This window comes from Phyllopteryx taeniolatus, chromosome 3 (genome assembly GCF_024500385.1).
Source record: "Phyllopteryx taeniolatus isolate TA_2022b chromosome 3, UOR_Ptae_1.2, whole genome shotgun sequence".
NCBI lineage: Eukaryota > Metazoa > Chordata > Actinopteri > Syngnathiformes > Syngnathidae > Phyllopteryx > Phyllopteryx taeniolatus.
Genome location: NC_084504.1, coordinates 12,940,495 through 12,955,536, shown reverse-complemented (window position 1 = coordinate 12,955,536; position 15,042 = coordinate 12,940,495). Strand labels below are relative to the sequence as shown.

The following is a 15,042-nucleotide window of genomic DNA, read 5'->3' as shown; positions in this document are numbered from 1 at the left end:
TTTTTTAAAAGAGGAAACATTTAATTTATTCATTAATTTACACATATCATTAAATACCCCCAAGAGTATTCAGTAATTATTTAAAATATCGTAAAAGGAAATGTTAAAATCCAATATTTATTTGACATGACCTAAAAAACTAAAATAATAAAAATAGCCTAAATATAATAATGAACTACACTTTTTTTTTTATATACTAATAATATATGTATCAATGTAATATTTATTGCTACACACTAGATTAAAATTTCATGAATTTTTAAAATACCCAAAATATTATTTTATTTTGAAAATATTACTAAATACCATTACAATATTTTTAACAATTAAGACGTTATTTAAAATACACTGAAATATATATTTTTGAAATCTATATTTAAACTAAATAATGCAATATTTATTTAATATACCACAAAGAAAATTAATAACATTTTTAAATATACATTATACGTACACTAAAAGTATTTTTAAAATATACAAATTATTCAGTACATTTTTAAAATAGCCTAAAGATATCAATAATTCAGTAAATCTTTAAAATTTAAATATTTTGAAATACTAAATGTATATAGAACTTAACTCCCCTAAAAAAAATAAAACATTAATAATCAAAAAATATTAGCAGAGGAAATTTATACACTTTCACTTTTTTTTTTAAGCCTCCATGAATGCTGGATTCTTAGCGTAACGGAATTTGGAAAATCGAATTTAAGACTTTTTAAGGCTCTGAAGACACCCTGCCATCCGTGCTCTACTAAAATCAATACACTGATGAGTCACAGTTGAACACAGGCGGAAGAAGAGACGCTCACCTCCTCGTTTTGAGGAGCGAGAGGACCTTGAGGAGGTGGACCACTGCTTGGTGAGCATGCCGCGGGGCTGCAGCGTGTTCGTCCCAGTGCCGGCGACCGTCACCTCGGCCTCCATCGCGTCCTTGGCCTCCTGCTCTTTGACAGGAGGCGGTGTGCCCCCATTGGCCTCGGTCGCTTCCTCCACCTGGCAGAAATGTGCCATCTTCCTGGCTAGAGTCAGCTGGGTCTCCAGCTCCAGCTGCCGGATGTCCTCCATGGTCAGACCGTACCACTCGTCTTGCCAGCACCAGGCCTGCCGGTGGGCGCGTACCATCACTTTTCTTAGTCCTAGGAGAAAAGAAAAACAAAGTACTGGTAACTGGAGTGTCGAAAATGACACTTGAAGTTGAAATTGTTTGAATCAGTAGAAAAATGTGGAAGAAGGAGATAAATTTAGTGGTGCCTTGAGATACGAGTTTAATTTGTTCCATGACCACGCTCGTACCCGTACACTCATATTATCTTTCCACATTGAAATAAATGGAAATGCCATTATAATGCCATCATTTGTTCCAGCCTTATCCCCCCCAAAAAACACTTTTTTTTAATGTCTATTTTATAAAAATCAAATTACTGTATATTGTATAATATATATATATATATATATATCCATCCATCCATCCATTTTCTGAGCCGCTTCTCCTCACTAGGGTCGCGGGCGTGCTGGAGCCTATCCCAGCTATCATCGGGCAGGAGGCGGGGTACACCCTAAACTGGTTGCCAGCCAATCGAATTTTGTTGTGAAAATTTGGGAGTTTGGAGAATATGGTAAATAGTTCCATAGAAGTCCTGACTGAACTGAATAGTTTAAGGTTGCAATTGTTTGAATCAGTTGAGAAATGTGGAAGGAGAATGCCCAAAAAGTGGGGAAGGTAATAATAATCATTTTAAAGAAGTACGCACCAACGTCATGGATGAATCTCTCAATCTTGGACTGCATGCCCCAGTAGCGGAACTCCACCTTGCATAGCTTGTAGGCGCACATGATGGGCGTCCTGCCCGGGTTGTCGTTGTACTCTTCGATCCAGTCGTCCAGCAAGGGGCCCCTCTGGGTCTTGGCCGACTTGTACAACCTTGGGTCCTCCTCGGCCTTGTACTCGTGGGGAGGAATGGGGTCAGTCACTATGTCGATGGGGTCTGCCATTTAAAACAAAACAAAATCAAATAAAAATTTAAAAACTACAGATTTCTTTTTTTAATAATCCCCAAACTAAAATTAAATATTTGAAATCACATACAAATAAAATATATCTATTTGAATGGCAAAAGCATCATGAAACGTTCAATATATTTTTATAATATCCTAAAGACTTTTTTAAATTTCCTTATTTAAAAATAAACATACCTTGCAAAATGTTTTAAATGTATTTTTTTTAAATAACACCATAAATGTTGAATCGCATTTTTGAAAAAAAACATGCAATATTTTAAAAAATCCGAAAATAAAATAAAACTTCAATAAATTTATAAATATTCGAAGAATAAATCAAAATGTTAAAATCTTTTCATGAATACCTTTAATAAAAAACATTGTCAACACCAAAAGAATAAAACAAAAAAATCTAATACATTTAACATCTAATATGTACAATAAATGTCTTACTTTAAAAGTACAAAGAAATGCTACACTTTAAAAAAATGCTCTAAATAAAAATTATATTTAAAATTTTAAAAAATACCCTAAACATTGTAAAAACATATTTTTAAAAATTCCATAAAATAACTATAATACAAATTAAATGTAAAAACTATTCGATTTTTAAAATACCCCAAAATAAAAGAAATTAAAAAACATCAGTTTTTAAATACCCCCTCTACCCCCCCCCCCCAAAGAAATGTGTGTTATAGTATAATTACATTTAATTGAATTATCAATTTAACTTTATTTATATCCCTCCAAATCACAACAAATGCAATTATATTATCAATTGGACTACAAGTACAGCTCTTCACAAATAGGAGGACGAAAAAAATAAAAATAAACAAAATACATCAGCATCGCAGTAGCAGCCAATGGCCACAAGTGGGACTCAGCTGCACCTCATTTGGAGAACAGAGGAAGAGCGTTTATTTGACGGCAATATCGCCCATCCCTCTCCATCAGTGTAGAAAATGCAGCATGAAAACAGTTTTTTGACAGCTAAATGCTTTGCGGCCTTACCGACGGTCCTCTGCCTCTTGTCGGCGGCGGACATGTTGAAAACGTCGGGCTGGCTGCCCGTGTCGTCCATGTAGTACGTCTCAATGTCAATGGAGAACTTCTCCACGAAGGGACACGTGTATCTGAAGGGAAAACACAAGGACCACACTGGTACTTTATACTTAAGTTAACTTACTTAAAATGCACATCCCACAAATTGTAATAACATTGAAACTTATTTAAACGAACTTTTTAAACACAGAAATAGAGAAATAGAAACATTTGCAAAATTGATTATCAATCACTGTGGGATTACTTTTTCAATAGTTTTTTTAAAGGGGGATAATGATGGGGCGGCACGGTGGCCGACTGGTTAGAGCGTCAGCCTCACAGTTCTGAGGTGCGGGGTTCAATCCCCGTCCCCGCCTGTGTGGAGTTTGCATGTTCTCCCCGTGCCTGCGTGGGTTTTCTCCGGGCACTCCGGTTTCCTCCCACATCCCAAAAACATGCATTAATTGGAGACTCTAAATTGCCTGTAGGCATGACTGTGAGTGCGAATGGTTGTTTGTTTCGATGTGCCCTGCGATTGGCTGGCAACCAGTTCAGGGTGTACCCCGCCTCCTGCCCGATGACAGCTGGGATAGGCTCCAGCACGCCCGCGACCCTAGTGAGGAGAAGCGGCTCAGAGAATGGATGGATGGATAATGATGGCAGACATTTCTTTTAGAATATACTCATTTATTCACATGAGATAACTTTTTTCTAGTCTTATTAGTTTTTTCTCGAAAATATCTGTTTTATCTTGTAATATTACTACTTCTTTCCAGAAAATATCTGACTTTATTCTTGTTAGGTTCACAATTTTCTTCAAAAACGTCTTGAGTATGTACATTTTTGTTCAAAATATACAACTCTTTTTCTTAAAAAACGTCTGACTTATCTCTTAAAACAGTGCTTTTTTTTCCATGTAAGATTTACTTTTTTTCTTGAAAATATACATTATTCTTATAAAATGAAAATATGAGAATGTTCTCAAAAATATACATCATTATTGTTGAAAATATACAAAAAAAAAAACAAATATCTGACATTTTATGGCTAAAATATATGACTCTTTTCGAGTAAGATTACATGGACGACTAGTTAGCACATCCGCCTCACAGTTCTGAGGACCTGGGTTCAAATCCGGCCTCGCCTGTGTGGAGTTTGCATCTTCTTCCCGGAGTCTGTGCGGGTTTTCTCCAGGTACTCCAGTTTCCTCCCACATCCCAAAAACATGCATGGTAGGTTATTTGAAGACTCTAAATTGCCCGTAGGTGTGAATGTGAGTGGGAATGGTTGTTTGTTTATATGTGCCCTGCGATTGGCTGGCAACCAGTTCAGGGTGTACCCCACCTCTCGCCTAGAGTCAGCTGGGATAGGCTCCAGCATACCAGCGACCTTAGTGAGGATAAGCGGTGTAGAAAATGGATGGATAGAAAAAATTTTCTTGAATAGGTCAAACATTTCTGTTTAATATATATATATATATATATATATATATATATATAAAAACACACACAGTGGGTACGGAAAGCTTTCAGACCCCCTTAAATTTTTAAGTCTTTGTTATATTGCAGCCATTTGTTAAAATCATTTAAGTTCATTTTTTTCCTCATTAATGTATACACAGCACCCCATATTGACAGAAAAAAAAACTTAATTGTTGAAATTGTTGCTGATTTATTAAAAAGGTATTCAGACCCTTTGCTGTGACACTCCTTTATTTAACTCGGGTGCTGTCAATTTCTTCCGATCATCCTTGAGATGCTTCTACATCTTCATTGGAATCCAGCTGTGTTTGATGATACTGACTGGACTTGATTAGGAAAGCCACACACCTGTCTATATAAGACAGTCTATATAATATATATAGACAGGATGCCACCTGTCTATATAAGACACGCTCAAGACTGTAGAGATGATCGTGGACTTCAGGAGGCATCCTTCGCCACAGCTGCCCCTCACGTTGTCCAGCTGCCTTGTGTCAACCGTCGAGACCTTCAAGTTCCTGGGAATTACAATCTCTCAGGACCTGAAGTGGGCGACCAACATCAACTCCGTCCTCAAAAAGGCCCAGCAGAGGACGTACTTCCTGCGGCTTCTGAGAAAGCACGGCCTGCCACCGGAGCTGCTGAGACAGTTCTACACAGCGGTAGTCGAATCAGTCCTGTGTTCTTCCATCACAGTCTGGTTTGGTGCTGCTACAAAAAAGGACAAACTCCGACTGCAACGGACAATCAAAACTGCTGAAAGGATTGTCGGTACCCCGCTACCCACCATTGAGGACTTGCACGCTGCCAGAACTAAGACAAGGGCGTGCAAAATCCTCTCGGACCCTCCGCACCCCGGTCACCAGCTCTTCCAGCTCCTTCCCTCAGGTAGGCGCTACCGATCAATGCAAACTAGAACTAGTAGACATTCCAACAGCTTCTTCCCTCTTGCAATCAATTTCTTAAACAGCTAACCTATAATTCCATTACAACAAGCTGGCAATTTTTTGACTTGAGTTCGTTGTCACATTTTCTGTGGGGCCAATTATGTATTACTCGTCCACTCACTGTAGTTGTCTCGCCATGCTGCACTATTTGCATATACTGGCCACTCATGCCAGAGTAGCATCTGCTCCATACAAAAAAACTTCTGCTGCACTTAAGGTTCCTAAGAGCACAGTGGCCTCCATAATCCTCAAATGGAAGACATTTGGGACAATCAGAACCCTTCCTAGAGCTGGCCGTCTGGCCAAACTGAGCAACTGGGGGAGAAGAGCCTTGGTGAGAGAGGTAAAGAAGAACCTAAAGATCACTGTGGCTGAGCTCCAGAGATGCAGTCGGCAGAGTGGCACGATGGAAGTCTCTCCTCAGTGCAAGACACATGAGAGCCCGCATGGAGTTAGCTTAAAACACCTGAAGGACTCCAAGATGGTGAGAAATAAGATTCTCTGGTCTGATGAGACGAAGATAGAACTTTATGGCCTTAATTCTAAGCGGTATGTGTGGAGAAACCCAGGCACTGCTCATCACCTGTCCAATACAGTCCCAACAGTGAAGCATGGTGGTGGCAGCATCATGCTGTGGGGGTGTTTTTCAGCTGCAGGACAGGACGACTGGTTGCAATCGAAGAAAAGATGAATGCGGCCAAGTACAGGGATATCCTGGACGAAAACCTTCTCCAGAGTGCTTAGAACCTCAGACTGGGCCGAAGGTTCACCTTCAAAAAAGACAATGACCCTAAGCACACAGCAAAAATACTGAACGAGTGGCTTCAGAACAACTCCTTGACTGTTTTTGAATGGCTCAGCCAGGACCCTCACTTAAACCCAATTGAGCACCTCTGGAGGGTCCTGAAAATGGCTGCCCACCAACGTTTACCATCCAACCTGACAGAACTGGAGAGGAGCTGCAAGGAGGAATGGCAGATGATCCCCAAATCCAGGTGAATCATCCCAAAAAGACTCATGGCTGTATTAGCTAGAAAAGGGTGCTTCTACTAAATACTGAGCAAAGGGTCTGAATACTTATGGCTGTGTGATATTTCAGTTTTTCTTTTTTAATAAATCTGCAAAAATTTAAAAAATTCCGTTTTTTTCTGTCAATATGGGGTGCTGTGTGTACATTAATGTGGAAACAAATGAACTTAAATGATTTTAGAAAACGGCTGCAATATAAAAAAGTGAAAATTTAAGGGGGTCTGAATACTTTCCGTACCCACTGTGTGTGTGTGTTTGTGTGTATATATATATATATATATATATATATATATATTTATTTTTTTTTACATTTCATCTGTAAAATAGACTATAAATTTTAAAAATAGACTAGACTAGTAAGATTATGAGTTTTTTTTCTTTAAAACAATATACATCAATACTCACAAGATTAATCTTTTTGGGGGAGGGGGAATTTATAACCTTTTTCTTGAAAATATACAACTATTTTCATATTTTCAGTGTGGCTCTAATTATCCTTTGTAAATGAATAATTTGTGAAACTAATACAATTAGTGACAATTTGGACTTTTCAAGACGTTATGACTCCCCGCATACCCCCTAACGATGCTTCTCGTTTTTGTTTTAATCTCACCGTGTGCGCGTGTATGGGTAGGCGTTCCAGGACTCCTCTTCTACCCTGAGCGCGGCTTTGGGCAGGATGGAGCGGAACCAGCTGGGAATGTGCATGCCGATGTGGTAAACCTTGTGGGTGTACTGGCCTGTCCCCCCTGGTCCGTCCGTGTACGGTTTGTTTTTTAGGATCTCCACGCCGCTGCCCTCGCCGCAGCTCTCCTCCCGGCTCTTTTTCTGCCACAAGAAGAAACAACATATATAGATTAAACAAAACTTTATGAGTTAGCCATATGAGGGAAATTACCTCCAGCAAGGAAGTTATGTTTAATCAGTGTGCACGACTTCATTCATTCATTGTCCGTAGTGCTTATCGTCACTAGGGTCGCGGGCGAGCTGGAGCCTATTCCAGCTGACTATGGGCCAGAGGCGGGGGTACATCCTGAACTGGTTGCCAGCCAGTCACAGGTCACACATAAACAAACAACCATTTGCACTGACATTCACACCTATGGGCAATTTGAACTCTTCACTTTACCAACCATGCGTGTTTTTGGGATGTGGGAGGAAACTAGAGTACCCGGTGAAAACTCATGCAGCCACGGGGAGAACATGCAAACTCCACACAGGTGAGGCCGGATTTGAACCCGGGTCCTCAGAACTGTGAGACAGATGTGCTAACCTCCGTTCCGCCTGTACGACTTCAATTTAAACAAAATAAAACTTGCCAATTTTGGCGAAATGTACATTTTTAGGTCTTGGTTCTGTCACCAAATATGGTTTCAAGTCCCAAGAGGGGGTCTTCCTTGAAGATGTTGTCTCCAAATAAAAAAAGGTCATTTTTAATAGTGTGCAGGGAACTCTTTTACAACATGCAGCACATTTTGAGTTCCTATTCGTGTTACCAAATATGGTTTTGTTGCCCTGAAAATAGCCTTATATATTTCCTGAGAGTTGTTTCTATATTGGATGTCTGTACGTTTTGCGTCTGGGTGGTGCGCGTTCTCTCTGCGTTGCTGCAGAGCGCGGCGCCTGTGGCTAATGAATGACCTGTCATCGGTAACGAGGTCTGCTACGCTGGCCGCTCAACGTTCTCCTCCTCCTGCCGACTGGGCTGATTCATCGCATGGCCTCTCCTCTGCTCGCCCCTCCCTCTATTGACTGCAGGAATCAAGTCTGGCAATTAACTCCCTCCTTGCTGCTGCGCTACATGCAGTGCAATATATGAAAATGTTTGATAACATTGCTCCTCAAAGACAGGGTCGCCCTGCTAAGACAGTGGTGCCTTGAGATACAAGTTGAATTAGTACCATAACTACGCGTGTGACTAAAACACTCGTAGACTACATTGCCAAAAGCTTTCGTTCACCTGCCTTGGCTCAGATACGAAATTAAGTGACATCCCATTCTTAATCCATAGGGTTTAATATGACATAGGTCCACTCACTGCAATTATAACATCTTAAACTCTTCTGAAAAGGGTTTCCGCAAGGTTTAGGAGTGTGTTTATGGGAACCTATGACAACTTTTCCACAAGCGCATTTGTGAGGTTACACACTGATGTTGGACGAGAAGGCCTGGTTCTCAGTCTCCGCTCTCATTCATCCAAAAGTGCTGTATCGGGTTGAAGTCACGATTGTGCAGGCCAGTCAAGTTCATCCACATCAAGCTCTCTCATACATCAAGCTCTCTCATCCATGTCTTTATGAATCTTGATTTGTGCACTGATGCACTGTCATGATGGAACAGGAAGGGGCCATCTTCAAATTGTTCCCACAAAGTTGTAAATGTCCAAATTATTAATGAGCTCCAGTGAAAGGAACTCCGAATGCTTCAGCATAGCAAGATATTTTGGACAGTCAAACAGTTTGGGGATGCCCCCCTCCTGTTCCAATGTGTCTGTGCACCAGTGCACAAAACAAGGTCCATACAGACATGGATGAGAGAATTTGGTATCGATAAACTTAACTGGCCTGCGCAAAGTCCTGCCCTCAACCCGATAGAACACCTTTGGGTTGATTTCGAGTGGACATTAGTGTGTGACCTAACAAATATGCTCCTGGAAGAATGGGAAAAAATTCCCATGAACTCCCTCCTAAACTTTGTTGAAAGCCTTCCCACAAAAGTTGAAGCTGTTATAGCTGCAAAGGGACCAATATCCACTTAAAAAATCATATGTGAGTCAAGGCAGGTGAGTGAATACCTTTGGCAGTATAGTCTGCTTCAAATCGTCATTCCCTATTGAAATGAATGGAAACGAGATTACAGTAATGTCCCCTCTATCACTGGGATTACATTCCAGACAATATGTGAAATCAGTGATATAGAAATTCCCTATTTAAATGTACCCTGGGCATGTTTTATAGCATTTACGGCACTTCCATCCATCCATTTTCTGAGCCGCTTCTCCTCACTAGGGTCGCGGGCGTGCTGGAGCCTATCCCAGCTGTCATCGGGCAAGGGGCGGGGTACACCCTGAACTGGTTGCCAGCCAATCGCAGGACACATAGAAACAAACAACCATTCGCACTCACAGTCATGCCTACGGGCAATTTAGAGTCTCCAATTAATGCATGTTTTTGGGATGTGGGAGGAAACCGGAGTGCCCGGAGAAAACCCACGCAGGCACGGGGAGAACATGCAAACTCCACACAGGCGGGGACGGGGATTGAACCCCGCACCTCAGAACTGTGAGGCTGACGCTCTAACCAGTCGGCCACCGTGCCGCCTTTACGGCACTTAAAATGTTTTAAGATCTTTAAACACACTTTTAAAACAATACAAACATGTAAACTCATAATATATTGAGAGCAAAAGCTATAGATAACACAAAAATATTGTACAAATAGACTTTCTGTGTATATATATAAAAAAAAGAGTAACGACAAAAAAATATATATAGCGGGTGATAACTGTAATCCGAGCCAGCCTACCAAAAATAGTTTTTGAATAAAAAAAATACCGCTCTATAAAATTATACTTTATAAAAACATACAGTAATGACCAACAAGAATCAAAACATTTTTGCCACATTTTTGCTTCAATTCAATGGAATTGTGCTGCTCCTTCTGGTGTGTGCACCTCGGCAACCTGGGGAGCAGGATAATACAGACATATGGATATACATGTAAGACGGTCACAACTGATCAGTAAGCCACAGTAATATTAGTAATCTTTCCCAGAGGATAAAGAATATATGGATGTGAGTATTGCTATGTTTTCTGTCTACATGTGTTGCTCCACCATTCAGGTATCTGTTGCTTAAAAGGTTATAACACTGTAACACTGATGCTATTATTTAGCCTGTTTCCAATTATGTGTTAGCATTAAGCTAGTGGACAATTGTTCATCCTCTGCGAAGAACGACTAATATTACTGCAGTGACGGAGTCAGTTGTGGAACTCTTTTTGTGTGTGCGTCTGTATGCGTATGTTATAACAGCAGCATGACAAGATTTCCCCAAAATGACAGTCTGTCAAAATATTAAGTTTGAGTGGAATGGCCACTTCAACCTGGGTACAACCCACCACGATGATGGGTTCCGGAGAAATTGAGTTTTAGAGTGAGGAAAAAAATGTTTGTTGTGATATCGCCTTTAGAAAATCTGGTGAAAAACAGTATAACTTGATGATTATTATTATTCTCTCCTCAAGCCTTTTGTTTCGTCTGCTACTTTGTGAACCCCTTCTCCGATTGGCTGACAAGTTTCAGTTAAAAATATTCACAAATAAGCTCGTTCGGGGCGAAATTCCCAGGGGTTCTCCAAGTCGACACGTCAAAATTACAGCAATGTTTCCAGTAGTGTCACTTGCCCCAAAAATTCAACATAAATAAAGCAAATTATTTATTTGTGAGAAGAGCAGTATGGGCCGTAGAATAGGTCATGTACTAGTACTAGTGTCATGTACTAGTAATCAATTGTTTTTTTTCCTGAATTTATGTAGGATTTTAGAGGTGTTTGAAGTGTTGTGTCTATGTTTTTTAAAAAATTCAACAATGATGTCCACTCGTCACATTGCTAATTATACTGCCCCCTGGTGGCCAAGGCATGCACACCAGAAGGAGCAGCACAATGTCCATTGAATTAAAGCAAAAAGTGTGGCAAAAAAACCCTTAATTCTTTACACTGTTTAATTATGTCATTACTATGTTTTTATAGAATTAACACTTTTTATAGAGTAAAACTTTTTTATTATTAAAAACCATTACCCCAAAAAAATTTCAGATACGTGTTACAAGCGTGGTCATGGAACAAAAAACTTGTATCTCAATGCACTGCTGTATCTGCAAAAAAAATAAAATAAAAAACAAATTTAAAAAAGGATTATTTCTGGGGAAGTTGATTTTGTTGTCTGTGTCGTGTGTTGGCCACGCGGCCAACACAAGTCATCACTAACTAAAACAACGTCACCGTGAAAGGCTGCTGCTGTACGTGTCAAGGAGTCACATCCTGTTTTTTTTTTTGGGTGCAAGTTAGTTCATGGAGTTTCCTGATTGAGATGCAGAGACGCGGTGGCGGCCATATTTCATTTCTCACCCGAACACGACGGAGGCGAAGACGAATTTAAAATGAGGCGTCACAGAGGACGGAAGCAGGAAGAAGGGACCATGGCCGGAGAAAATGATGAAACATGGAGGGCTACATTGCCACTGTTGCCGTGGCAACCGGGCAGCAACAGAACGTCTACAGCAGGGGAGGGGAAACTTTGGTGCTCTAGGGCCTCAAAGGATTTTTTTTAAAATTTTTTTTAAAAGGGACAGACGTGACAGGAGATGAAGTTAAAAAAAATATCTCAAATCTAAAAATCTATCTTAATTGTAATCAATCACCCAATTATTTAATAAAGTAAATCAAAACTATTGAAATGTATATGTAAAATTATTAATTTTACTATTTTATCTTACCTAAAATAAATAACCAATTATTTAATGAAGTAAAACATGTTAAATGTGTATATAAAATGGTATTATTTGACTCTTTCATTTTATCATTGACATTAAAAGCAACCATCCATCCATCCATCCATTTTCTGAGCCGCTTCTCCTCACAAGGGTCGCGGGCGTGCTGGAGCCTATCCCAGCTGTCATCGGGCAGGAGGCGGGGTACACCCTGAACTGGTTGCCAGCCAATCGCAGAATGTAGAATGTATTTTTATTTTTATTTATTTTCATCATTCTCAATAAATCAATTAGCCAATGATTTACTTACAGAAAATAAATTAAAAAACACGCATTTTAATAAACCAATTTTTTGGGGAAAAAAAGCTAAGTGAATGCAGCAAATATTACAAGACTCTTGATAATGTAAATGCTCTGTGCCAAACCCCCAAAATTCCCATGTATGTCTGTCTCTGTCTCTCTGTCTGTCTCTGTCTGTCTCTCTCTCTCTCTCTCTCTCTCTCTCTGTAGTCAACCCCTCCTGACCGCTGGCATGCTGCTGCTGATGTCACGGTTGCCATGGAGACGGCAGCCTTCCATCAACGAGACGGTGCAGGTCAGGGGAAAAGGTAACTACGGGCCACTGGCGTTTTAACGGCTCCCTTCCTTTGCATGCTCCACTCATCGGCATGCAAAATACCAGAGAGAGGGAAAAAAATAAAAATGTTTTTTGCATACATGAGTTTGGGCTGATTGCTTTTTGGGGCTGCTAACTCATGTTCCCCACCATCTAAACCAGGGGTGGTCAAAATATGGCTCCCAGGCTACAGACAGGACTCTTTGTTCTTTGACAACCCATTGTTTACATTGTCAAGATGGCTGTAATATTGGTTGCATCAATTTAGCATTTTGTGGAGTTTGCATGTTCTCCCCGTGCATGCGTGGGTTTTCTCCGGGTACTCCAGTTTCCTCCCACATCCCAAAAACATGCATGGTAGGTTAATTGAAGTCTCTAATTTGCCCCTAGGTGTGAATGTGAGTGCGGGTGGTTGTTTGTTTATGTGTGCCCTGCGATTGGCTGGCAACCAGTTCAGGATGTACCCCGCCTCCCGCCCAATGATAGCTGGGATAGGCTCCAGCACTCCCGCAGCCCTTGTGAGGATAAGCGGCTCAGAAAATGGATGAATGTTTACTTTGTTTACATGAATTTGTTTATTTGAGAATCTTTCATTTATTAGAGAATTCAATGCAAGCAGTTTTCATTTTTTCTGCAGGTATTTTGTTCCCTTACTTTACCCAATGTGAACAGAACAACGTTTGTTTGTACACAACTGTCAGTATTTTACAGTATTACTTTGGATTTATTGGCCGACTGGTTAGAGCGTCTGCCTCACAGTTCTGAGGACCGGGGTTCAATCCCCGGCCCCGCCTGTGTGGAGTTTGCATGTTCTCCCCGTGCCTGCGTGGGTTTTCTCCGGGCACTCCGGTTTCCTCCCACAACCCAAAAACATGCAGGGTAGGTTAATAGAAGACTCTAAATTGCCCGTAGGTGTGAATGTGAGTGTGAATAGCTGGGATAGGCTCCAGCACGCCCGCGACCCTAGTGAGGAGAAGCGGCTCAGAAAATGGATGGATGGATGGATGGATGGATGGACTTTGGATTTCTAGGTCTGGCTTAATAAAAACTATGAAACTGGATACAGTGACCCCTTCCTTGGCATCTCAAGGTTGGCCATTTATCAAACCACCTATTTGAATTTTTTTTAGACACTGAAAAACTCACCAATTCACCATTTTTAGTGATTGGTGTCAAGGAAGTATGTTCAAGTGATACATCTTGACTGAGAGATCAAGACCTTAGTATTCCGGGGAAGGGAGCTAAGTTTGACCTGCGTTGTTAGTGGAAGTTTGAGAGCGCCTTCGCGACGTGTATGTTTTTGCGCTGCTGAGTAGCAATTAAAAATCAAAATCAAATAATCTGTAAGAGATTCATTTTTAAGGTTATGTTGTAAGATGATAATTAAATGATATTAGTGTTTTTGGATCATAATATGTGATATATTTACAGTTTAAACTATTGAAATAGGCAATTTCATTTTTTTAAGGGGACATCAGTTAGTATCAGGGGTTTACTGTACACAAGAATCCTAAATAAAAATGCCTCAAAGGTAAAAAAGGTCTGCGTGAAATAATGCAGCGTGTTATGACGAGTCGGCCTTTCTCCTGTGTGTACAGCGGATCAGTTGGCAGCACCGCTGGATTAAAATAAATCCTCCAGTATGTGCGCACACCAAATGAGAAGAAAACATGCAGGGTTTTTGCTGTATAAAAAAATCTGAGGTGGCTGCCTACACCTAATTTCGGACTGCTTCCGGCTCTAAAAATTCGGACATCTTGAAAACTGCAACGGCAAACTTCCAATTCCCGTACCATAAGAATGGCACCTCCGCTGTCTCAATTTGAGCTAGGAAAAATCCTAATAAGAGAGGGGTTTTTTTACCCTAAAGATACAAACACTGCGGTATGTGTATCCTCACTCTCACCGCCACACCAGCCTGTGATGACAGATATGCTTTTGGTATCTGGGCCTCCACCTCTTAATATTGCCACTATCACTTCGCAATTATAGAAATCATCAATATTCTCCAAAAAGTCAAAATAACAGCACACAACTGTGCCACATACATCATGCAGAGCAGTTCAGAATCAATATTTATCTAATAAGACAAAACATTAAAAATAGATGCTGATTATTAAAGCCTGAACCATTGATTGACAGAAAATTCCAATTCTTTGAAAATTGACAAAAAAAACAAAAAAATGCAAAAATGTATTTCCATAAATGTTATCATCTACTGCATATAGTGGTGCCTTGCCTTATGAGTTTAATGTATTCCTCGACCACACTCGCAACTCAAAAACCGTCTTTCCCCATTGAAATAAATGAAGGGAAATGCCATTACTCTGCTCCGGCCCTTGTGCGCCTTCTGGTGTGTGTGCCTTGGCCACCAGGGGGCAGTATAAACAGACAAAGGGACACACATGAAGAAGAGTTTCACAACTAAGTGACTCAG

The 15,042-nt window shown here is 40.4% G+C and overlaps 1 protein-coding gene across 7 annotated transcripts in view; it reads right to left on the bottom strand.

The window, feature by feature from the left end:
• The window catches only part of LOC133474868 (membrane-associated phosphatidylinositol transfer protein 2-like), a 66,615-nt gene that overhangs the window by 30,026 nt on the left and 21,547 nt on the right, over positions 1-15,042 (bottom strand). For all 7 annotated transcript variants that reach the window (XM_061766980.1, XM_061766973.1, XM_061766976.1 and 4 more), the window contains exons 3-6: positions 7,113-7,327; positions 3,013-3,134; positions 1,755-1,988; positions 813-1,139 (exon numbers count right to left, since the gene is read on the bottom strand). In XM_061766980.1, coding sequence (XP_061622964.1) covers positions 813-1,139; positions 1,755-1,988; positions 3,013-3,134; positions 7,113-7,327 — 898 coding nt within the window. The remainder of the gene's footprint in view (positions 1-812; positions 1,140-1,754; positions 1,989-3,012; positions 3,135-7,112; positions 7,328-15,042) is intronic.